General features: G+C 43.5%; 1 protein-coding gene across 4 annotated transcripts in view; it reads right to left on the reverse strand.

Annotated features, from left to right (window-relative positions):
• Positions 1-25,860, reverse strand: part of FBXL17 (F-box and leucine rich repeat protein 17) — a 475,047-nt gene that overhangs the window by 51,136 nt on the left and 398,051 nt on the right. The window contains exon 8 of one of the 4 annotated variants that reach the window (XM_037903339.2): positions 14,516-15,474. The exons of 2 other annotated variants lie outside the window; for them this stretch is intronic. In XM_037903339.2, coding sequence (XP_037759267.1) covers positions 15,437-15,474 — 38 coding nt within the window. In that variant the 3' untranslated portion in view covers positions 14,516-15,436. Of the gene's footprint in view, positions 1-14,515; positions 15,475-23,716; positions 25,716-25,860 lie in introns of those variants that run through there. One more of the 4 variants, XM_037903340.2, reaches the window with a different exon arrangement.

Consider the following 25,860-nt stretch of genomic DNA (forward strand, 5'->3'; position numbering starts at 1 on the left):
GTGAGAGTAAGGGGGAGACATTTATGGTGGGGTGGGAGGTTGAGGCAACCCGCCTGGTGGCCAGTTTTGCACAGCCAGACAACAGGGTGATTAGAAGAGCGCAGCAGGGCGTGCTGCACATCAGAGAAGCTTTGAAAGCCAGTTTCATTACTGGCCAGGGTACGATGTGAGAGTTGTGTTTGTTTCTCTTTAAGTTGCCTGCCCCCTATACATATATGAAAGGAAATAAAGTCACAATTGTTTAAAAACCATTCTTTATTATTTGTTGCACAAAACGTTGAGAGAAATCAGAAGCTAGACGGGGGATGAGGGGTATTGGGTTAGGGGGGTGGCGGAGGAGGGAAGGACAAGTCTAGAAACCAAATGAAAATTTAGGATATGCCAGCTTTCTGCTGCTTGTACAATCCTCTGGGGTTGACTGTGTGGGTCCCCGTAGCCTCCCCACCCCGTGTTCCTGGGCGTCTGGGTGAGGAGGCTATGGAACTTGGGGAGGAGGGAGGGCGGTTATTCAAGGGCTGCAGTGGCAGTCTGTGGTCTTGCTGCCTTTCCCGCATTTGATCCACCATACAGCGGAGCATGTCAGTTTGCTCCCCCATGAGCTTGACCATAGCATTTTGACTGCTCTCATCGCCCACGTCCCTCCTTTCTTCGTATTCATGTAACGCTTTACGCGACTCCGCAACTGTTTGCCTCCATGCATTCAACTGCGCCCTATCATTGCGGGAGGACTGCATGAGCTCGGCAAACATGTCATCCCGAGTTCATTTTTTCCGCCTTCTAATCCGGACCAGCCTCTGGGATGGAGTAGATAGGGGCCGCATTGAAACATTTGCACCTGCTGCAGGAGGAGAAAAAGGGAGGGTAGTATTTTAAAAGATACATTTTAGAGAACAAAGAGGACACTGTTTCTTAGTGAAACAGGCAATTCATAGTACACAGCACATGTTCTTTCTGTACAAGGTCTCATTTTGCCTCTTATACTGAAGTGCCTGCCACTTTGGTGTGAGTAAGCCATCACATGCGGCCAGGCAACAGAATTCAGCTTGCAGGCAGTCTGCGGGCTCTCTGTGATGATCGCTTCACACAACACCCTCCCCCCCCACACACACACCCACCCACCGCGGGGCTCCGATGAGGCTCTGAGCAGGGATGAGCCCTTTAAACTAAACGCGAACAGCCCAGCGCGGCTGGGTTGCCCCCCACCCCCCATTGCGTGACTCCGATCAAGCTCTCACTCACCAGAAGTGCCTTCTCCAGGGTCATGGTCCGGGAGCATGCTGGGGGGTGGGGGGGAAGGCTATTGACTCCAGCATTAAGAACAGTTCCTGGCTAGGGAGGGAAACAGATTCCCCACTTGCCTCCTGTGCACTGTCCTCCTCCTCCTCTTCGTCTTCCAAAAACTCATCCTCCTCACTCTGTGCTACTCCCCCCTTGCAGGTGTTCACAGACAGTGGTGGGGTAGTGGTGTCGTCACCCCCCCATAATCGCATGCAGCTCATGGTAGAAGCCTCCCTGGCTTTTTGGTATTCTTGCCTGAGCTCCTTGATTTTTGTACGACACTGTTCTGTGTCCCTGGAGTAGCCTCTTTCCGTCATGGCCCTGGAGACTTTAGCATACGTATTTGCGTTTCTTTTTTTGGAACGTAGTTCTGCCATAACAGATTAGTCTCCCCAACATGCAATGAGATCCAGTACCTCCCATTCAGACCATGCTGGAGCTCGTCTGTGAATCCGGGACTGTGTGGTCTCTTGAGATGGTGGACTCTGCATGGTCGTCTGTGATGGTGGACTGTGCTGATGGTCACCTGTGCTGATGGTGACCAAACAGGAAATTCAAAAGTTTCCGGGGTTTTTACTGCCTACCTGGCTAGTGCATCGGAGTTCAGAGTGTTGTCCAGAGCGGTCACAAGGGAGCATTCTGGGATAGCTCCCAGAGGCCAATATCGTTGAATTGCGTCCATGGTACCTGTAACCCGGAACTGCGATCTCGATTTTAGTGCTACTCCACTTCCCGAGGTGGAGTACAGAAATCGGAATAAAGAGCCCTTTAAATCGAAAAAACTGGTTTGGTTGTGTGGAAGGAATTAGTTTTATTTCGAGGTAACTCGGCTAATTCCGAAATAACCGTGTACTGTAGACCAGGCCTCAGGAACGGGCTTTTTAAAGCCCTGGTCTCCCTGAGTAGCCCCTCCCCCTGGTTAAGGGTTGATGGGTGCTAAAAGGCTTACGGATCACAGCCTCGTTAAGAAGCTCTCAGCCTTGCCTGGCAGGCTGTCAGGCTCAACACACACACGGTCAGCACACAGTCCCACAAACAAACAAAAATATTTCAGTCAAGCAGCAAGCACACCACAAACACAGATACACACGCTACAGACAACAAACTTACCCCAACTACAGGTGGAGTAATAAAATAATGCCACCAATTGCAGGTGGAGTAATAAAAATAAAACAGCTATATAAGCAAAATAACAGTAACAAATTTGGTGTCCAGTTTTAGTAAATGCCATATCATTGCTGCAAAATTTTCAGTTAATACTTTTAAAAGATCCTCTTTGTTAAATTAATAAATATTCCACATTTCAACATTTTTCAAAAATCAAATCCATAACATAAAGAAACCTATTATAAATCAGCTGTGCACCTATTTACATCAATACATATATACAATGAAGTCCTCTGAAATAAGTACCTAATCTGGCAATAAACATATTGCAGGGATATATTTAGTGTTCACCAAGGCTAAGTGTTTAACAGGTCTCCATGGTATAATCTGTCAGTGCTGGAAGATTTTGCTGTGACTATAAAGCCATGAAAATTACTGCATAGCTCCACTAGGAGCTGTATGAGTTCCTTGTATCAAAACTATTACCAGAGTGCTTTGCCATTTTCATAGGACATAAACACAGATTTCACAGATTTCCTGAATTTTATATTGGGTATTTAGCTGCATCTTATCTCCCCACCATATATTTACACTCACAATAAATTAAGATCGGAAGTTCAGATGTACTGCCAGCTTTATCTATTCTGTTCTAGTTTGCAAACTCTGTTTCCATTGGAGTTACAAACCATTCACATTAATAACTCCATTTAACATGCTATAAGGTTAACAACAACTGCAATCTTTTAGATGTCAAGACTAAATTCAGATAAATCTTGCACAGCCTAACTAGGTCTACTATATTTAGCAGTTTTATTTAAAAAAAAAAAAAAAAAAAAAAGTGTCTAGGGATGTTAGGAAACCATATTTGCATAGAGTATTTAATTGTTTTCTAAATGTATTTATCTAGTAGTAGAGTACAGCAATTCTGCTAAAACTGGAAAATCCATTTTTAATATAGTGCTATAGAAATCTCAGTGACGTAATATTCTTTAATAATAGCTGAGACATTATGTTTTTGCTTCTCTCTCTCTTTTTTATTAGTTTTTAATAAAGGTAAAAGACAAAACTGTTGAAAAAAATACCTAGCACATCCTGGCATGTGGAAAATATGTTAGTTCTGAAGGAAATTAAGGGTGCATTTTCTCTGAATAATTATAGATCAGTTACGCTGCAGAATTCATATGCTGGTCACCAGGGTGGCGATGCCAGGTGCACAATTCCCACAGCGGCATCTGCCAGTTTATATCCACGCAACCATCCTCGATATAATACATCATCAAGAAACCAATGTCCTCCAGCACTCAATAGGTATAAGAAACCTTTCAATTAGAATACTTTCTTAGACTATTGCTCATTTCAAACAACTTCACAGAGAGATAGGTGTCTGTTTTCATCTTCGTTAAGAGGCTGCAAAAGTCTCAGAAAAGATAATCACATCAAGGAATGCCCAGGTGGTCTGAATAGACCTTGAGAATTCAACAGACAACTTTGGTACTAATGTTCCCCAATGATGCACAGGCTAAAAATGAAACATCCCAGTGGCCGAATATTATGTAAAACAGTTCTGTCAACACGTTATCTCAATAAGTTGACACTCCTTTTCTTTGTATTGATGTTTTATGTCAATAGTTACTTGTTAAAGCAAAAATAAGTACACATCTCAGGAAATGTTAAAAAAAATTGGCTATTCCATGTGAAAATTTTGAAAAGCGTAAATCTAAGAGCCCCATGCAGCACTTTATATTCATACTAACATTTCCACAGATTTCAGTGAGAGTTTTGCCTGAGTAACAAGGCCTGATCCCACAAGAGTATGGATGAGATATGAGAGAGAGCATCACTTGAGCCACTTATAGGGCTGCTGAATATGATGCTTGGTTACTTGCAGCATTATAGTTCAGTGAGAAAACTGTGTTTAGCCTATGTAATAAGTCAAGTAAGACATAATGTTGATAGAAAACATCAAAAGCATTCTATGTCTGCAGCTGTTCCTTATGAGATCCTCTGTGCTCACTCTCACCTAAGATCAGTTCTTCCACACTGCCCATAAAGCAATACTTCAGAGTGGCAACAGGAGCATACTGAAATGAATGCTACAAACACGAGATAGATTCTAACCTGGAGTAATTTGGCATAGATCCACTGATTTCATTTACATAGCCAAGGATCTGGCCAATCTTCTGCATGCATAGGATTATACTGAAGCCATTACTTCTTGATCACACCCATCTCTACCTCTACCTCTGCCCTACCTCCCCCCTCCCCATTTCCCTCTCTCCAGTGTAGGCATATTATTTGCATTGAGGACTGTGCACATATCCAGAAGCCTCTCTGTGCTGAGCAGAGTAGCTGTTTCATTGTGGGCTTCTTCACACCTGTTTAGTCAGAGCCTAGCAGCATAGTTTTTAATGGGTGGAAATGCAACGAGAAAATAACAGAAAATCAGTTCCAAGAGATACATTTTTAGTTTTATTGAAAAAGGATGACGTGGCTTTTAGTACTGGAATAATGAAGACAATGGTATATCAAAGATTTAAGAAAGTATGTGACTGCTTGCCCAAGTGTGGAGAGTAGCTGTATGGGCACCACTTACAGCCAGTCTTATCAGAGTTCATAGCTAAAGGCTTTAAAAGTGATCTTCAAAGGGGAAAAATGGTGTATGTGTTTTAGCTTCTTTCTGATGCATAAAGGCGGCCTGAACATTCTTGTCATAAAAGAACAAATGGTACACCCTCTCCTCCATCAGAAATTCACTAAAGAACTTAAGAAATCAAAAGAATCAAGAACAGAAGGATGAGCAACTGAGAGGGAAATAGATTTTCAGTGAGATTATTTCAAATATGTTTTCTTATTACCTATGTAGTGCCAGTGACTAATGAACATTCTGTAGAAAGGACGTTTTATTAAAGATTTAGAACCCCTGAACCTTTCAGTTAAAAGTACAGATGCTCTGAGACCCCCCACAGATATCCTACAGCAAAAACAGATGATTAGATTTGACATGTATGATATTTTAAAAGTAAAACTAACTAATAACTCTTTATACATCAAAGAATAAAAAAAGATAGCCCACTAAAAAAATATTTACTGCTCACCTTCAAAGGGTATCTTTACTGGTGTTTCTAATTTTATTTTTCTACAGTCTTATCCTTTTGATTCTGGTTTTAAATAAGCAATACTTTTAACAGTTCCTTCAATTGTGGTTCTCTACTGCCATGACTGTAGGACACTATTAAATTAAACTAAAAGGGTCTGTAATTTCCTCAGACTGGGGATTAGAAAGTACATATAAAATAAGTTTAAATTGCCTTAATGTAAATAATGGAAGCCATTTCAACAGTGGGGAATAAATCCGTTGTGCGTGAAACAACTTTCACAGATAAAAACCCCATTATTTATTATGCTTATATGTGGAAAAGCACCGATGCAACTTTTATTTTTAAGTTTTCACAAAATCCTGTTTTTGTTTGTTTTTATATACCAGATCTCTTTCACAGATACTCATATACCATGGTGATGACTGCAGTGTAAATGCCTAAATCTGATTAGACAAAACAGACAAAAAGTCATGAGAAGAATTAAATGGAACCTAAGGGCAGCTCAATACGCATAAATGCCTATAACTACCATGGATCAAGGAAGCTGCAGTACAAAAATAAGGGACATTCACATGGAAGCCACAGCTTGAAGTATATTTTGGGAAGCCAGAAGTTTTGGGGGACTAGAACCACCTACCTCTTCCACAAGGAGTAAACCTGCCTCCATGATGGAAGAATGCATAAAAATTCAATAAGCTGATACAACTCCTCTACATAGGTTACTCCAACATATGGGAGAATAGGACCTATATACAGTATTAAAGAGGCAGGATTTTAAAAGGAACCAACAGATTGAATTAATGATCAATTGAGAAAGTTTTACATATTTGGGAAATTTTCCTGGAACATAAAAACAATTCAAATGTAGGAAAAAATTAAGAAAGTACAAAAGACAAGTGAAGATCTCAGACTTCTATATTGCCTTATTCTCTCTCTTTTCTTCCATTTACTATGGTCATCCCTCTCCTTCATCCCTTCTTTGAGCTGCCTGTTGAAATTCCAAAGTTACTCATATTGTGACAAATATATATAACGCCTCTTCCTTGGTGGGTCCTGCGCTTTTTGGCGGATTTACTCGCCTCAGAGGTTCACGGCAGCCCTCAGTTTGTCCGCTTCTGCTAGAGGCTCGAACCTGCTGTTCACTCAGCTAATCTCATCACTGGCCAGCATGCGGGAAATGGAGAACAATCCCCGCAGTCTTTGTGTCCCACCTAGAAGGTCGGGGACAGGCCAAAGCCCTTTCCAAATTAGACCTTCCCTTCTGGTGTTTCTCACAGACCAGGTCAACTCCTCCTGTGTCCAATCAGGGGATGGGGGGAACCCAAGCCCGCCCCCTACACATTGGTTTCCAGCCCAGGGCCCTGTGGATAGCAGCTGTTTACAATGTCCCCTGTATCAGCTGCATGACAGCTACAACTCCCTGGGCTACTTCCCCATGGCCTTCCCCCAGCACCTTCTTTATCCTCACTGCAGGATCTTCCTCCTGAAGCTGATCACACTTGTACTCCTCAGTCCTCCAGCAGCACGCCTTCTCACTCCCTGCTCCTTGCGCCCTCCCTCACCTTTTTAAACCAGGTGTCCTGATTAGCCTGCCTGCCGTAATTGATTCTAGTAGGTTCTTACTTGGCTCCAGGTGTCTTAATTTGCTTGCCTGTCTTAATTGGTTTTAGCAGGTTCCTGATTGCCCTAGGGCAGCCTCTGCTCTGGTCACTCAGGGAACAGAAAACTATTCATTCAGCGGCCAGTATATTTGCCTTCTACCAGACTCCTGTACCCTGGATCCCAATAGGACCAGACTCCTGTACCCCACTGGTATGGGTCTGTCACATATCCCTCTCGCCTGCTCAACACCAAGGGGTTGGGCAGCTTGGGACGCCAGACAGTGCACACATGACAAGCTATCGGCATTGCCGTGATGGCTCCCTGCTCTGTGTTTCACACAGAACTGGAAAGTTTGGTGGGATAAGAACCACCTGGTCACCCATGCATTCTTCTCCTTGTTCCACTGCATCCATTGAAGAGGAGCATGGTTGGTTACGAGGAAAAATCTGTGCCCAAGCAGGTAGTAGCACAACGTTTCCATGGCCCATTTTACGGTGAGGCACTCTCTCTCCACCACTAAATATTTCTGTTCCCTCAGAAGGAGTTTCCTACTGAGGTAGAGAATTGGGTGTTCCTCCTCTCTGATCATCTGTGATAGGATGGCCCCCATCCCTACTTCTGATGCATCTGTCTGCAGGATAAATTCCTTGGTGAAATCTGGGCTATTAGTATGGGGTTACTTCAGAGGGCAGTCCGTAAGTCTGTGAACGCTCTCTCTGCTGCTTCAGACCATCTCACCAGATCAGATCCATGGGCCTTCGCTAGGTCTGTCAGAGGGCTTGCCCTTGTGGCAAAGTGGGGGATAAATCATCGGAAATACCCACCACACCTAGGAATGCCCAGACTTGTTTCTTGCAACTTGGATGGGGCCAATTTTGGATGGCCTCTAACTTATTCAGTTGGGGTTTTACCAGACCTTTTCCCAAAATGTAGCCAAGATATTTGGCCTCTGTAAACCCTACGGTGCACTTGGCAGGGTTTGCTGTAAGGCCAGCTTGCCTGAAGGTATCGAGGACTGCCTCCACCTTCTCTAGGTGGGTTTCTCAGTCTGGGGTATGAATGACCACATTGTCCAGGTAGGCAGCAGCATAATGATTATGAGAGCGTAACAGCTTGTCCATGAGGCACTGGAAGGTAGCTGGGGCCCCATGTAGTCCAAGGGAGGACAGTATATTGGAAAAGACCCTCTGGTGTAGAGAACACAGTCTTTTCCTTTGCCTTTTCGGCAAGGGGAATCTGCCAGTACCCGTTTGTCAAGTCTAGGGTAGTCAAGTACCGGGCATTGCCCAGACGGTCCACTAGTTCATCTATGCAAGGTATGGGGTATGCGTCCAACTGGGATACCTCGTTTAGTCGCCGGAAGTCATTGCAAAACCTTGTGGTGCCATCAGGTTTGAGCACTAACACGACTGGGCTGGACTACTGTCTGTGGGATTCTTCAATGATCCCCAAACTCCAGCATTTTTCTTACTTCTGCTTTTATTTCCTCCTTTTTGGCTGCTGGCACCCAGTGGGGCCTCATTGTTACTCTGGCCCCCGGTGGTGATGTGTCTCGGTTATTCGACCTGGTTTTGTTGAGAACACATCTTGGTTCTGGAAGATCATCTCAGACACCTCATTCTTCTGGTCTGGCATTAAATTGGGGGACACCTTCACCTGTTCGGAAGGTTTGTTTTCATGGGGTAGGTCTTTCTCGACAGCTGCACATGCTTCTTGTGCATGCCAGGGTTTCAGAAGGTTGCCATGATATATTTGCTCTTGTTTCTGATGTCCTGGTTGTTGCACCTTGTAATTTACCTCCCCTATGGGTTCAACTATTTCGTAGGGTCCTTGCCACTGGGCCAAAAGTTTACTCTTTGTTGTGGGTACCAACACCATTACTCGGTCTCCGGGCTGGAACTGCCAAACTTTGGCTTGGCAACTGTACTGAATTCGTTGGGCCTCTTGCGCCTTCTTTAGGTGTTCCCGCACAATGGGAGTGACCCGTGCTATCCGGTCCCTCATTTGTAACACATGCTCAGTTACATTCTTCCCCTCATTGGGCTCCTCCTCCCAAATTTCCTTGGCTATGTCCAAGATGCTATGGGGGTGGCACCCATATAATAGCTCAAAGGGAGAAAACCCAGTTGAGGCCTGAGGTATCTCCCGGATGGCAAACATAAGGTATGGTAGTAGGGTGTCCCAACCCTTCCCGTCTTGACTTACCACCTTCTTTATCATAGCCTTCAGGGTTCGGTTGAACCTTTCTACCAGCCCATCGGTCTGTGGATGATAGGCCAAAGTCCTCAGGGTATGTATGTGGAGAAGGTCACATAGGTCCCTCTTTAGTTTTGACATAAATGGGGTTCCTTGCTCCGTCAGTATCTCCTTTGATAGCCCCACTTCAGCAAAGATCCCCATTAGCTCTTTGGCAATTGTTTTAGAGGCTGTGTTCCGCAAGGGGACGTCTTCTGGATACCGTGTAGCATAGTCCAGAACAACAATTATATATTGGTGGCCCTGGGTAGACTGTCCCACTAAGTCCATGGCTATTCGCTCAAACGGGACCTCTATGATGGGTAGCGGTAACAAAGGTGCCCTCAAGTGGGGACGGGGACTGTGCAGCTGACACTCTGGGCAGGAGGCGCAGTATCTCCGCACTTCTTCGTGCACCCCAGGCCAGAAGAACCGTTTTAGGACCATGCCAGGGTCTTTTCTACCCCCAAATGCCCCCCCCCGCCAAAAGATAACTATGGGCAAGTTAATACAGCGTTCTGGTGTTTTTGAGGTACTAGAAGCTGCTGTGCCTTCTGCCCTTGTACTGATGCAATCTGGTACAAGAGATTCTTTTCCATTATGAAGTAGGGTCCTGGTCCCTGGGTTTTCCCTTCCACAGGGACCCCATTGATTTCAGTCACCTCCTTCCTAATGTTGTCGTACCTTGGGTCTTCAGCTTGGTCCCGTCCAAAATTTTCTCTCCTGGGGCTAATCTGCCCGTGCTCGAGGGGGCCAGTCTCTGTTGCCTCTCCTGGTTCAGAGACATTAGGGTGGGTGTCAGGCTCGGGCGCCTCCTCCTCTGGGGCAGCCTCCTTTCCAGCTATCCTGGTCCGCCTGCCACAAGGGTGACCCTCTGTCCCTGGGCCACGATCCGGGTCCCCAAGGCCTTAGCTGCCTTTCTTTCCCTTTTCATCTTTCTACCCTGCCTGGGAGTAGAGAACAAATCTGGAGATTTTCAGAGAAGATTGGGGGTTGACAAACTACTGTGGATGTCTCACTAACTTCAAGGTTTCCCCCTTTCTCCAATCCCCCTACCGGGAGTAAGTCTCCAAACTCTGGAAAGTCCCTCCCTATGAGCACCGGGTATAGAGGTTTAGGGACTACACCTGCTGCTACCTCAGTGGTGTTCCCCTGGATTTCAATTTTTACTGGAATGGTGAGGTAACTAACTGTCTCATGGACAGATCACCCCTGTGCGCTTTGCCTGCAGCAGCTGACTACGCTTCACAAGCTTCCCTGAAATAAGCGTGATCGCACTCCCAGAATCAACCAGTGCCATGGTCTCTGACCCATTTAGTTTTACTGGTCTAGTGTACATATGCGGGGTTAGTGGATTAAGGAGCATGGGTCTGCCCAGTTCCCCAGGTTACACTGCATAGGCTCCTCGGCATTGGGACACTGTGCAACTATGTGTCCCCGCTCCCTGCAAGTGTAACATCTGTATGGGGCCCTAGGCATTCCCCGGTCTCTTGCTTTGGGTAGTCTAGTGACACTATCCTCTTCCTTCTCAGTGCTCCAACTCTTTATGGCCTCCGATGGGTCTTCAGCCCCTCTCTTTTTCCATTTGGGCCCTCCTGGTGGCCCCGTTGCCCGAGCTCCAGGGCTTGGGGCTGCTAGTTTAACCCGGGGTGCTTCTTCCTTAACTGGTTGGGTCAGCTCCCTCGCTGTCCTTCACCTCTCTACCAGTGCGACAACCTCGCTGTAGGTGGAGGGTTTGTTCTGGCTTACCCAGGCACGAAGGTCTGGCGGCAGTCCTCCCATGTACCGGTCAATGATCAGAACCCCTAGTATCTCCTCCGGACTCTGGGACTCAGTTCGTAACCACTTTAATGCGAGATGGATGAGGTCATATAATTGAGACTGCGGGATTTTGTTTTCCTGGTACCTCCACTCATGATATCGCTGGGCCTGCACTATGGTCGTTACCCCAGATCTGGCCAGGATCTCTACTTTCAGCTGGGGTAGTCTGCCGCAGCCTCTTCAGGCAAATCATAGTAGGCCTTCTGGACCTCCCCACACAGGAACGGGGTGAGGATGCCAGACCACTGTTCTTGGGGCCAAGCCTCCGCAGGGCTGTCCTCTCAAATGCCAGGAGATATGCCTCTACGTCATTTTCCTGAGTAATTTTCTGCAGCCAATTGCTGGCCCGTATGATCTGCGTCCCATCATGGCCACAGTTCAGCTCTGTAAGGGCCTTTACCTGGTTTACAAGTTCCCGCAACATAGCACGGTCTTGAACGGCCTGGTCCATTAACAAGCGATTGGTCTCCTGCTGCAGCTTCACTGCCTCCTGTTGGGCGGCTGCCTGGACACGGGTAGCCTCCTGCTGGGCAGCCGTGGCTTGTATTAGTGCCCGCACTACGTCATCCATTGTGGTGGTGGGAAAAAAAACCAACCCCTCTCTCTCTTTTTTTTTAACTTTTTTTTTTTTTTAAAACACACCCTTCTTCTGCTGCACTGTGCACCTAGATCCCACCCCTGACACCAGCTGTGACAAAGTTCCTCCTCTGCCTTGGTGAGTCCTGCGCTTTTTGGTGGATTTACTCGCCTCAGAGGTTCATGGCAGCCCTCAGTTTGTCTGCTTCTGCTAGAGGCTCAAACCTGCCATTCACTCAGCTAACCTAATCACTGGCCAGCATAGGGGAAATGGAGAACAATCCCCGCAGTTTTTGTGTCCCACCTAGTGGGTCGGGGACAGGCCAGATCCCTTTCCAAATTAGACCTTCCCTTCTGGTGTTTCTCACAGACCAGGTCAACTCCTCCTGTGGACGATCAGGAGTTGGGGGGATGGGGGGAACCCGGGCCCACCCTCTGTACCAGGTTCCAGCCCGGGGCCCTGTGGATAGCAGCTGTCTACAATGTCCCCTGTATTAGCTGCATGACAGCTTCAATGAAATGAATGAAAAATATAACTGTTGAAAAGGCCCCTTTGGCCATAGAGCTGATCACAGGGTAACTATATTGAAGTGCTATGCTACAAGAAGTCCTTTTAGTTACATTCATACCATAGTAATAAAATGTCAAAGACTGAAAAATGAAGTTGATTTCCTTCTGCTTTGTGTTCATACTGTTTTATTACAGGGTTGGTCTGGATTGATGAATTACTGGCATGGAGTTTTGAAAATTGTTTTACAAATATACGGCTGTGTTGGGGCCCAATTCTGCTCCAAAAGCCAGTTCCATAGATTCAATTTTGTCTAATGACAGCAGGATCAGGTTCTTATTTTGGGAGTGGGGGAGAGAAGAAAAGGATGAATAACATCTTCTTTGTCAACAAAAATAAGAAAGATATGCCAGATTTGTGGTGTTGGTCTATAGTATTACCAACCTTAGCACTGTTCTTTTCCCTCTTATAACATGATATCGCAGACAAAACCCACAAGATGCTATTCCACAAAGTTCTTTAAAAGAAAATGATCCTTCAAAAACATGAGATAAATGTCAACTTACTATAAAATGCAGTTTCCCCTTAAATATTATAAAAGCAAAATTAAAAGCTACAATAATATTTTGATGTGATTATTTCAGGTGTTGCGTATGATATCTGAGTACCCTACTCCTCATGAAATGAAGTGTTTATCAAGTATGATTGTTTTGCCATGTTTTCATTGAGTGCACCATCTTCTGAAGTTCACTGACGTGTATAACTGAGTATCCTCGTACACTTACAGTATACGACAGAGATAGTCTAGGAGTTACAGAAACACATTCTCATACAGGAAAAATTACTCCCTGTTTTTAATTTGTAAATATAATACATAAATGATAGTATCTGGTACTTTGAGCCTGATCCTGAAAGCTTTTACTCATCCAATTAGTCCCACTAAAATGCACACTACTTCCTTTCTTGTTCCCATTTTTCTTATTTATTCCCCTACTTCTGCCATACCCCCTCATTTTACCTCTACCCACAAAAGAAGACCAACAATAAAACATAAAACTAATTATATTGTGTCAGTCCTCACCATGTTCATTTGCCTATGTTACATCAACATATACCACCCCTCATCTGTTCTTGTGTCTTTTAAAATTGTAAGCTCTCAGCAGCAGGGACTGTCTCTTTATCTGTATTAGCACAGCACCCACCACGATGTGACCACAATCTTGATTGGGGCCTTTGAATGCTACTCTAATATAAATGTTTAATTAGAATAATAACTGACTGAGTAATAAGGGCTTGCAGGGTTGGTTTTTTATGTAATGTCTTTCATCCATGGATTTCAAAGCAGTTTACAAAGGTGACTTATCTCCATTTTTAACTGGAGAAATGAAGATGTTAAGTGGTTTGGCCAGAGTCAGGAAGAAACTGCAGGTTCCAACTTGCCACCATTTCAGCTAGTCACTAGTCAAGCTACCTCTCTTATATATGCTAAAACCTTCATATCATATTTCATTTCCATGAATTATGCTCAGGTTACTAAACATTTTTCATAGCTCTTCATGATTCCTTATTTACTATCACATCATTTTCTTCTGCATGTTTAATTTCAACGTGCTGACATATCAAGTTTTTCCACAGAAAGCCCCAAAAGCATGGCAGGAATTACAAAATACTGCTTTTTTCTTCAAAGCTGAGCATTGCTGTTTTGCAAGTGTTATCACTCTTTCCATGTAGCAGCATGAATTATACTTTTTTCCACCTACTTATTTTTTTACTGACCTTCTGTGGCATTTAAGTGTAGAAAAGAAAGTATTTCAGGGTTGCATGTGTCACTCTCAGAGATGTGAGGTTCCGATTGCCTGCAGAGGCCATTTAAAAAACCGTTAGTGCTGTCCTGGGAAAAGCATCCCTTGGACACACTCTCTCTCATCCATAACAAAAGAGATTCTAAATAATAATAAGTGTGAGAAAATATTGTTTCTCTTTGACCACTGGTGTAGGAAACCTGGATGTATCATAAAGTCTGGTGAAGAGGAGAAGCATGTAGAGGCAAATAATGGGAAAATAGGACACCTATGGAGCATGTTCAAACTCTAGGGAGTAGCTTTTCATTAAGATTAAAAAGGGAAATGAAATGCAATCCTTTCACTAGCTTTGCAGGAAAGTAAGTATACAGTAGCAATCCGTTCCACTCCTGGTTCTAAAACGTTTATTCATTTAAACCTTTATTCACATAAGACAATTATGTTGTATAATTTGCTTTGGGAAGCAGCAAGTTTAACTGATTTTTAAAAGGTTTATTCTTACTATTGCATTTTATCTTTGGGCTTCAGATACTGTAGTTTCATCTTGCAACAATTTTATTTCTTTAACAAGTATTAATATTTACACATGAATTTAAGAGTCAGAGGCTAAAGGATGGAATATCTTTACAAAATAATTTCATCTCTGTTGATCAACAAGACTACAGCAGTTGGATGGAAAGTTCATATTTTCAGAAAATGGATCTCTTCTCACTAACAGGCTGACTGTTTATTCAATATCTGATTTCTACAAGAAGAGCAGAAAGCATTGTAGTTCAATGTACTCCTAATTTTAAAATGACCATGGCATTTCATACTTCATTAAGTTGCATGCCTCCTTCCAATTACACTAATTATTATAACTGCATACAGGTGCTGGTTTCAAATGTGGCATTTCAAAAAAAGTCCTCTAATTTTTTTTCCTACCAACATCTCCAGAGGGCTTCTTGCGCTGGCAAAATTCAGTTATGTGCAGAAACCACAGAATCTCTTTAGTTTTGCTGGACTGAATAATTCGGATCTTGCCTTGTTATGCACTGCCTTTTACAGTCTACCTTTCTGCACATAGTTCAATGGAGGGCAAATAATACAAGGCAATGAAAGGTGAAATTTCTAATATACAGTACCTCAAAGAGTCTTGCCATATCAGTGGTGAAAAGAAACTCAACTGTCAGTACTGAACACTGTGAAGGCTAAAAAGACACAATACCCAGGGCCTTTAGATACTTTGTTCCTAAACGGCTTATCTTTCTATTTCTTTTCTGAGAATGATGGGAGTTCAGAAAGTGTATATCAAATCATTTTATAGTCCCTCATTCCTGTCAGCCACAGCTTTGTGTATTTGACATAAATTATGTGCTGGATAGTTCTTCCTAAAAGCACAAGTGAATTAACTAGTTTGAGTGTTTCAATCAGATAGGTTTATCTTCCAATTTTATGCAGGTCCATCCTGTAAAGAAACACAAATTTTGAGGGTGTCTTTTACTATAATGCAAATGAATCAGGCAGATGCATATAGAGTGCACTTTTTGAGCAGCATGAAGTAATTCTTGCTTTGGACTGACACTTGATACAGGTTTCTTTAAGCAGCTGCTGGATATTTGGGACAAACATCCTGGCTAGTGCAAAAAATGTGGACCATACCTTCAGGACAAACTGTCGGACTCAGAATAACAGTTAAGAAACAGAATCTGATGTCTCATGCATCAACGGGATCAGCTGAGGAATATTTCCAATCATGCTAGGCAGATTGTAAAGTTGCAAGACCCACTGGCTTCCTTGGATGGTCTATTCGAGTCTATGACCATAGTGGTTTCAACAGAACACAGTACAGAAATCAGCAAGGACCAAATAAAGAAAAATTATTGTAAAATATTACTATGGACAATGATCTGAAAGTTACATTGGGCTGAACAAGCAGAAACAATTGGATAACAAATCTATCCCAAATCTTATGGGACTCCTGAATTAGAATGTACTGCAGAGAATTCAATATACATTGAGAAAAACTATCATAATGGAAGTTTGGAATGGCAGTAGAAGGTTAGGGGGAAATATGATTCTTACGATTTCAGATGTAACAGATTGCTGCTCTATTTTGATAACAAAAGCAAAGAATGTTCTTATTTGAGTCTAGCTATGCAAAAGGGGAGACTTGAGCCAGTGGTGATTAAAGGAGATTGGAAAGACTGCTTGATTAACCCCTTTTATGGGAGGAAGCTTGAGGGAGGAAAACCCCTGTGAGAATCTCCTTGCACGGGTCCCCAGAATCATTAATTTGGGGGGCTGTTGGGTTTTCCCTGACAAAAAGTGAACTTTATGGGACATCCAGAAACTATGAGAATCCCAGAGAATCTGTGGGAAGGGAGGGCTATTCATGGGGAAGCCCCATGGCTGTGCAGTACCTCTGACATTAAGCTGATGCTCGCTCTTCTCCTGGCAGTGCAGGTTCAGTGGAGCCAAACTGCTCCACTGGAGTCAAACCAACAGTGAAGTGACCAACAGTCTCCAATATAGGTTTAACATTATCTTAAAACATGTTAACCTCTCTTTTTTCTAAAATGTAACTGTTTTTTAAAAAATGTTAGGGATCTCCAAAAGCAGATTAATGCCACCACCTATTATCCCCACTCCCACCCCCCAACAAGCTTGTGCTAAGCACAGTTCAGCAACTCAGGAGAATCTGGGTCCACAAGTGTGTATTCAAACACATATTTCACTTACTTCAATCGACAAAAGTAAGTTTTACTGCTTTTCACTTCTGACAGCACCCAAGCGGGATTCTTTTCTGGTTCATACATGAACCAAATTATTTAACTAAGCTTGTGCCTATAGGAGAAAATTTGCACTGGTTTAATGTAGTTAAACCAGTGCAAACCTTTAATGTAAATCCACTTAGACCAATTAAGCCCTCACTTAAATTAGTTTAGCTTTATTCAGTAATTTACTAACTCCACCTAAGACCAGGTCTACACTACACACCTATATCGGTATAAGTGTGTTGCTCACAGGTGTGAAAAATCCACATCCCTGAGCGACATAGCTATACTGAGCTAACCCTCCATATAGACAGTGCTATGTCGATGGGAGAGCTTCTCCCTTCAACACAGCTACCGTTTCTCAGGGAGGTGGATTAACTACACCGATAGAAGAAGCTCTCCCGCCAGCATAGGAGTGTCTTCACTAAAGCAATATAGTGGTGCAGCTACAATGGTGAAGACAAGCCCTAAAACATATTAAATGAGGGTTAAATGGTTTAAAAATATCTAATGAGCGATTCGCCCCATTTAATTGGATTGATTCAAAAATAATTCAGATAAAGCAGTGTAACTTTTTTTTTTCAGATAGGCATGGCTTAAGTTCCAACTACAGTCCCACTGTATCAAAACAAACTTTTCCTTCGCTTACTCTTGTGCAGCCCCACTGAAGGCAAGTACAGCATTTTGCCTGAAGAAGGCTTGCTCCACAAGCCTGGAAGAACCCAGCTTAACTTTCAGATCCCAGAAGACTTTGCAGGGCTGGCAGAAAAAAACACACCATTTTTTTTATTTGTAGACTGAGGAAATCTAGCATGGAAATAAATCATTGAGACCCAATACAAGTAGAACTCCATAATGCCATTTTTACAAAATTACTTCTCAGAGCAGAAGTACCTTTTACAGAGACAGTGTTAACGGGTCCTCCACAAAAGGATGTTTCTCTTATCTTTCAATGCAATCATCCTGGGAATTTTTACCCATTCCTTCACACTTTACTTATTCCAAAGCCAACTCTATAGCCAGGGCTGGCCCATGGTATACCACATTGTAACATGAACCTCTCACCCTATACAGGACTATAAAAAAGTTACCCACTCTCAGATTCTTTTGAGGAAGCTCTGGGAACACAACATCCCTGGCAGCCACACGGTCAGGATTGATTTTAATGTGTATACATTTGCCCATTTAAGATTTTAAAGCAGCATGCAACACCCAGAATACACAGGGTAACCACAATAGGTAATTTCTAATTTCCATTAACTGGGGAGCGAGAATCCCAGAGTAGTCACTAAACTAACTCAGAGGGCAGCTGGTTTAGCCATATTTTCCACTTCAGCTGCTTTTGCTGACTTTCTAGGTGTTTGTTTCTTTTTGATTTGGCAGCTTCTTTTTCCTCTTCATAAAGTTTACTAGTCTCATAGCACAATTCCATGACTCCAGCTGAAAAAGTACTTAAATGTCTCTTTGCCTTTCTGACCACAATTCCACTAGATGTATCAGCTAAGACATTGTTACCGTGGTGTAGGTTTGTATCCCTCCCTGGGCACCTGGGATCATCACCCCAGCAATTTTCTCAGTCTTTGCTAGCCTAATGTCTGAACTTAGCTTTTCTAGACCTTAAAACTTCATAGCAAATGTGCCATTAGGCTAGTGGCTGAATACACCTAAAATTGAAGCCTTAAGAGAAACTTAACTTAATAATATGTTCCAAATTGAACCAGATATTGTATTGCACTTCAGCTTTTATAAGGAAGAAAGAAATAACTCCAGTAAAATAAAAAATTCATTTCTGAAAGAAATTTGGAGTTGTTGAATTTTACTGCAACAGAAAATAAAAAGGCATAACAAAAGTCTATAAAAACATTTTACAGTTTAAGTTGGTCTGATTTTCTGATTTAGTAAGATTAAAACACATATCTCCAATTGTTTTCCTGGAGGAGAGACAGCGGGCAGCTATTTTAAATGATTTTTCACCAAGCAACCTTTTGAAATTCTGAAATATTCGTGCTATTATACTCTTCCCAGTGTTTTTGCTAGAGGCTAAATTATTGTCAAATTGTCAGGAGATCATGTAGTTAGGGTTAATGCTGTGGGCTACTGACTATATCAACCAGTATGAGGGACAGTACTGTAAATGCAGACAACTTCACTGATCCTTTCGCAAGCTTAAAAGTTTAGTATATAGGCAGTTTATCAAATTAGAAGTGTACAGAAATTCAGTTTCTAAATGTTTCTAAAACATTATTTTTAATGAGTGCTTTTTCCACACTGAGGTATTATTATAGAATTTTAAAAATTGCTAGGTAATTGCAGGGGCTCACCAAGGGCAGGCAGGTTTAAGAAACTCCAAGAATTATCTATTGATCATTAATTTTCTATTACTTTGATATGTAAACAATTACTGATACTTATATGAAATGGAGAACATTTATGCATCCTTTTTTTTAAAAAAAATCTTTCCTCCCCATATTTCCATGCATACTATTTGGATGTTTTGTTTTAATAAAGACCGTGGAGTTAAAAACTGACATTCGCTAACAATGCATTCCAACAAATATCTAATGAAATCTTTCACAGGCTTACTGCCTTTCAAAAGAGAGGGATTATCTAAGGGTATGTCTACACTATGAAATTAGGTCAAATTTACAGAAGTCGATTTTTTAGGAAGCAATTTTATACAGTCGATTGTTTGTGCCCCCACTAAGCGCATCAAGTTGGCGGAGTGCATCCACAGTACCGTGGTTAGTGTTGACTTTTGGAGCATTGCACTGTGGGTAACTAACCCACAGTTCCTGCAGTCTCCGCCACCCATTGGAATACTGGGTTAAGCTCCCAATGCCTGATGGGGCAAAAACATTGTCGCGGGTGGTTTTGGGTACATGTCATCAGTCGCCTCTCCCTCCGTGAAAGCAATGGCAGACAATTGTTTCGCACCTTTTTTCCGTGCAGACGCCATATTGCTTTCAGCAGACGGTGCAGCAGGACTGCTAACCGTTGTCATCAAACCACCACTTCTGCTGCAACTCTGCTCTCCTGCTTTTGTCTTGATAGCGAATTTCTCCATGTTGGCTGTCATGGGCTCCTGCTTCCGCTGCAACTCTGCTCTCCTGCTCTTATGAATCCACCTCACAGGTCCTCTCGTTGTTTTCTATAAATATCTATTCTCGTTGCATCCGTCATCAGCTACCACTTCCGCTGCAACTCTGCTCTCCTGCTCTTGTCTTGATAGCGAATTTCTCCATGTTGGCTGTCATGGGCTCCTGCTTCCGCTGCAACTCTGCTCTCCTGTTCTTATGAATCCACCTCACAGGTCCTCTCGTTGTTCTCTATAAATATCTATTCTTGTTGCATCCGTCATCAGCCACCACTTCCGCTGCAACTCTGCTTTCCTGCAGACACCATACCACGGCAAGCCTGGAGTCTGCTCAGATCACCATGGCAGTTATGAGTATTGTAAACACCTTGTGCATAATCCTGCAGTATGTTCAGAACCAGAACCTGCGAAACCAGGCGAGGAGGTGATGGCAGCACGATGACAAAATTGATAAGGACATGGACACAGACTTCTCTCAAAGTACGGGCCCCGGCAATTTGGACATCCTGGTGGCAATGGGGCAGGCTCATGCCGTGGAATGCCGATTCTGGGCCCGGGAAACAAGCACAGACTGGTGGGACCACATAGTGCTGCGGGTCTGGGATGATTCCTAGTGGCTGCGAAACTTTTGCATGCGTAAGGGCACTTTCATGGAACTCTGTGACTTGCTTTCCCCTACCCTGAACAGGAATACCAAGATGAGAGCAGTCCTCACAGTTCACAAGCGAGTGGCAATAGCCCTGTGGAAGCTTGCAATGCCAGACAGCTACCGGTCAGTCAGGAATCAATTTGGAGTGGGCAAATCTACTATGGGGGCTGCTGTGATCCAAGTAGCCAACACAATCACTGAGCTACTGCTATCAAGGGTAGTGCCTCTGGGAAATGTGCAGGTCATAGTGGATGGCTCTGCTGCAATGGGATTCCCTAACTGTGGTGGGGCGATAGATGGAACGCATATTCCTATCTTGGGACCGGACCACCTTGGCAGCCAGTACATAAACCGAAAGGGGTACTTTTCAATGGTACTGCAAGTACTGGTGGATCACAAGGGACGTTTCACCAACATCAACGTGGGATGGCTGGGAAAGGTACATGATGCTTGCATCTTCAGGAACTCTTGTCTGTTTGAAAAGCTGCAGGAAGAGACTTACTTTCCAGACCAGAAAATAACCATTGGAGACGTTGAAATGCCTATAGTTATCCTTGGGGACCCAGCCTACCCCTTAATGTCCTGGCTCATGAAGCCATATAGAGGCACACTGAACAGTAGTCAGGAGCTGTTCAACTATAGGCTGAGCAAGTGCAGAATGGTGGTAGAATGTGCATTTGGATGTTTAAAAGCGCATTGGCACAGTTTACTGATTCGGTTAGACCTCAGCAAAACAATACTCCCATTGTTATTACTGCTGGCTGTGTGCTCCACAATATCTGTGAGAGTAAGGAGGAGACGTTTATGGCAGAGTGGGAGGTTGAGGCAAATCACCTGGCCGCTAATTACGTGCAGCCAGACACCAGGGCGGTTAGAAGAGCACAGCAGGGTGAGCTGTGCATCAGAGAAGCTTTGAAAGCCAGTTTCATGACTGGCTAGGCTATGGTGTGACAGTTCTGTTTGTTTCTCCTTGATGAAAACCTGCCCCCTTGGTTCACTCTACTTCTCTGTAAGCCAACTGACCTCCCCCTTTGATCATCACTTGCAGAGGCAATAAAGTCATTGTTGTTTCAAATTCATATATTCTTTATTAATTTATCACACAAATAGGGGAATAACTGCCAAGGTAGCCCAGGAGGGGTGGGGGAGGTGTGAAGCACTGGGTGGGGTGGTGGAGGAGGGAAGGACAGGTCCACACTGCACTTCCAAACTTATTGAATGCCAGCCTTCTGTTGCTTGGTCAGTCCTCTGGGGTGGAGTGGTTGGGTGTCTGGAGGCCCCCTCCCCCCCCCCGCATTCTTGGGCGTTTGGGTGAGGAGGCTATGGAACTTGGGGAAGAGGGCAGTTGGTTACACAGGGGCTGCAGCGGCGGTCTGTGCTCCTGCTGCCTTTCCTGCAGCTCAACCATATGCCGGAGCATATCAGTTTGATCCTCCAGTAGCCTCATCATTGAATCCTGCCTCCTGTCATCACGCTGCCGCCACCTCTGCTGTTGCTCCAGCCATCTGTCCTCGCGTTCATTTTGTGCTTTCCTGGACTCTGCCATTGTCTGCCTCCACGCATTCTGCTGAGCTCTTTCAGTGCGGGAGGACTGCATGAGCTCAGAGAACATTTCATCGCAAGTGTGTTTTTTTTTTGCCTTCTTATCTGTGCTAGCCTCTGGGATGGAGATGATAGGGGGAGTGTTGAAACATTTGCAGCTGTGGGAGGAGAAAAAGGGAGAGTAGTATTTAAAAAGACACATTTTAGAGAAAAATGGGTAGACTCTTTCACAGTGAACCAAGCTGTTAACATTACAAAGCACATGTGCTTTTGGTAAAAGGTGGCGTGCCCCCCACCTCAATTCTCTGGGATCATCTCTTCACCCCTCCCACTACCGCGTGGCTAACAGCGGGGATGGTTTCTTCTCAGCCACAGGCAAACAACCCAGCAGGAACAGCCACCTCTGAATGTCCCCTTAATAAAATTCCCCTATTTCAACCAGGTGACCATGAATGATATCACTCTCCTGAGGATAACACAGAGAGATAAAGAACAGATGTTGCTTAAATGCCAGCAAACACCGGGAACATACACTGCCATGCTTTGTTATGCAATGATTCCAGACTATGTGCTACTGGACTGGCATGGTAAAGTGTCCTACCATGGAGGACGGAATAAGGCTGCCCTCCCCAGAAACATTTTGCAAAGGCTTCGGGAGTACCTCCAGGAGAGCTTCATTGAGATGTCCCTGGAGGATTTCTGCTCAATCCCTGGACATGTTAACAGACTTTTCCAGTAGTTGTACTGGCCGCGAATGCATCCCAAGTCTTCAGGGCAAATTAATCATTAAACACACTTGCTTTTAAACCTCATGTATTATGTTTACAAAGGTACACTCACCAGAGGTGCTTTCTCTGCCTTCAAGGTCCGGGAGCCCGCCTTGGGAGGGTTGGGAAGGTATTGGTTCCAGGGTAATAAATAGTTCCTGGCTGTCGGGGAGAATGGTTTCATCCTCCTCCTCCTCATCTTCCTCGTCCCCAAAATCCTCATCCCTGTTGTGTGAGACTCCCCCCTTGCAGGAGTCCATGTACATGGTTGGGGTAGTGGTAGGGGCACCACCTAGAATTGCATGCAGCTCATCATAGAAGCAGCATATCTGGGGGTCTGACCCGGAGCGGCCGTTTGCCTCTTTGGATTTTTGGTAGGCTTGCCTGAGCTCCTTAAGTTTCATGCGGCACTGCTGTGGGTCCCTGTTATACTCTCTGTCCTTCATGCCCTTGGAGATTTTTTCAAATATTTTGGCATTTCATCTTTTGGAACGGAGTTCTGATAGCATGGATTCATCTCCCCATACAGCAATCAGAGCCGGTACCTCCCGTTTGGTCCATGCTGGAGCTCTTTTGTGACTCTGGGACTCCATGGTCACCTGTGCTGATGAGCTCTGCATGATCACCTCTGCTGATGACCTCGCCATGCTGGCCAAACAGGAAATTAAATTAAAAAGTTCCTGGTGCTTTTCCTGTGTACCTGGCTAGTGCATCTGAGTTGAAAGTGCTGTCCAGAGCGGCCACAATGGAGCACTCTGGGATAGCTCCCGGAGGCCAATACCATCGAATTGCATCCATACTACCCCAAATTCGACCCGGTGATGTCGATTTCAAGTGCTAATCCCCTCGCTGGGGAGGAGTACAGAAATCAATTTTAAGAGCCCTTTAAGTCGACAAAAATGGCTTCGTCGTGTGGACGGGAGCAGGGTTAAATTGATCTAACACTGCTAAATTTGACCTAAACTCGTAGTGTAGACCAGGGCTCAAAAGGATAAGTATATCTATTGAAGTAATGTGCCATCTCCATCACATGTTTTACATCTCTTTAACAGCAATTTTTTTCTAGCATGAATCTTGCATTCACGTTGTTTTTTGTGGCTTTATTTGGGACATACTCAAAATTTGCTTACTGATGAGTATTTTGTTACATTTCTGCTTCTCATTTATTCTAGGAAGAATATCTTTGATCTACTAGAAGGCTGTTCTGAAGTTGCAGTTTTTAAATTTATATTGATATGTCAGGACACTGCTTGGAATGAGACATCTTAAGGGCTGTTATGTGTGAATGACTGAAACCAGGTGCTCAATTTAGCAGTAAAGGTGGGAAAAAGTGGGCTCAAGGACGACATGGTGACATCCAGAAAGGTTACCGTGAAAGAACCTTGGGTTTTCTGTATTAGTCTTTAATATTGGATTGAGTATAGCCTGCAACCATATCACCCTAGGCTGTAATATCATAAGATTTAATTAGTTACACCTGTAGAAAAAAAGACCTCCAAAGAAAATCTATTAGTGTTTGTTTGTAAAACAAGGAGTGGGGATGGCTGTTGATATACCATGTGTAAGGTGATTTTCACTACTACAAACTGATGTAACCAAGAAGGAAACATAAATCACAGGGGGAAGAGGTTATAAATATAGGAGTTAAAGGCAGTCCTGTGGACTTACTAGCTGATCCATACAAGATGTGGAGATGAGTCTGCTGTGAGGGCTGGGTCCCAATATACGTACCACTTTGGATACAGGGTACATATTTCTTTCACCAGCAACTGAGGACCAGTGAACTATTAACCCAATGTCTTGAATGCTACTAGAGATCCCCAGATTGTTTGGTGACAGGGTTCTGAAGTATTTTGAAAGGACTGAAATGCTGCCTTTCTGCTCAAGCTCTAAAGAGTCCAAGTGACGCACACTACATATTATGGCCACTCCATAAAGACCAAGAAATCATCTCCAAGAGAAGATCAAAGGGGAATGTGTTTATATGTGTGTAAATGTTATGTTGGAACCTTACATGCGAATAAACGTAATGGCAACAAAGTGGGGAAATCTGTGTAAGGAACACTAGTTGATCTACTGCATATCAGTTTAAAAGTTATTCATATTGCAAATACTATTTACAATATTTTATACTATTTACAATGTTTTCTGTGGGTATTAAATATTTGTTTACTAAGAAACTGTATGGTATTTTCTCTTTTAAGCTGACTGGAAATGATTAACACCTATTGATCAGTATTTTATTTACAATAGCCCTGGAGTTTAACTCTGTGATACTTTCTGAAAAGTCATGAAAAGACAGAACTCTGATATGTTCTTCAGCAAAGAATTAAGGTGCAGTACAGGAAGAAGGTTGCTGTAATAGAGTTATACATAAGATTGCCTCAGCATTCCCTTAATCCCATTAAAACTGCAGATTAGTCAGAGTGCCAGGTGGTGGAGCCAGTGAATTTCCTGCAGGTATTCATTTTTCCCCAGGCATGGATAAGAACGAATATATCTTGTTGTAAGCTCTTCAGGGTCTGTAAAACATACTCCTAATGCTATACCAAATAATAAATGAACAAACAACAATAAACATTAGCCCCCCAAACCCCTATCCCTGGGGGCAAAAGCTCAGGAAATTCCATACTGATGCTGCCATAGTTGAATGTAAAGGAAATCCACATGCTCACACTTAAGCATGCCTGTAAAAATGCAGGTTTGTATACAGAAGAAAGTACTTGAGTACTTCCTGATGCTACTGTTTCCATGAAAAAACTGGGGTCAAAAAGTCACAACAGGAGAAAGAATGAGCACAAATAAGGCAGGAAAAATTCTGTTACATGACAGGTCCTGCTGCCTGTCAATTGTGAACACAGGGAGGAGCATCCCAAATTTCTGTACCGAAGACACAAAATAAGAGAAAATGCTTCATGAGTCACATTAAGAAATATAAAGTTATGGAGTCACTACTGAAATTCTATACAGTGTTTTAATAAAAGCAAGAAAAATGTATTCTTTAATGCAGAAAAGCACATTATTA

This window comes from Chelonia mydas, chromosome 5 (assembly GCF_015237465.2).
Source record: "Chelonia mydas isolate rCheMyd1 chromosome 5, rCheMyd1.pri.v2, whole genome shotgun sequence".
Taxonomy (NCBI): domain Eukaryota; kingdom Metazoa; phylum Chordata; order Testudines; family Cheloniidae; genus Chelonia; species Chelonia mydas.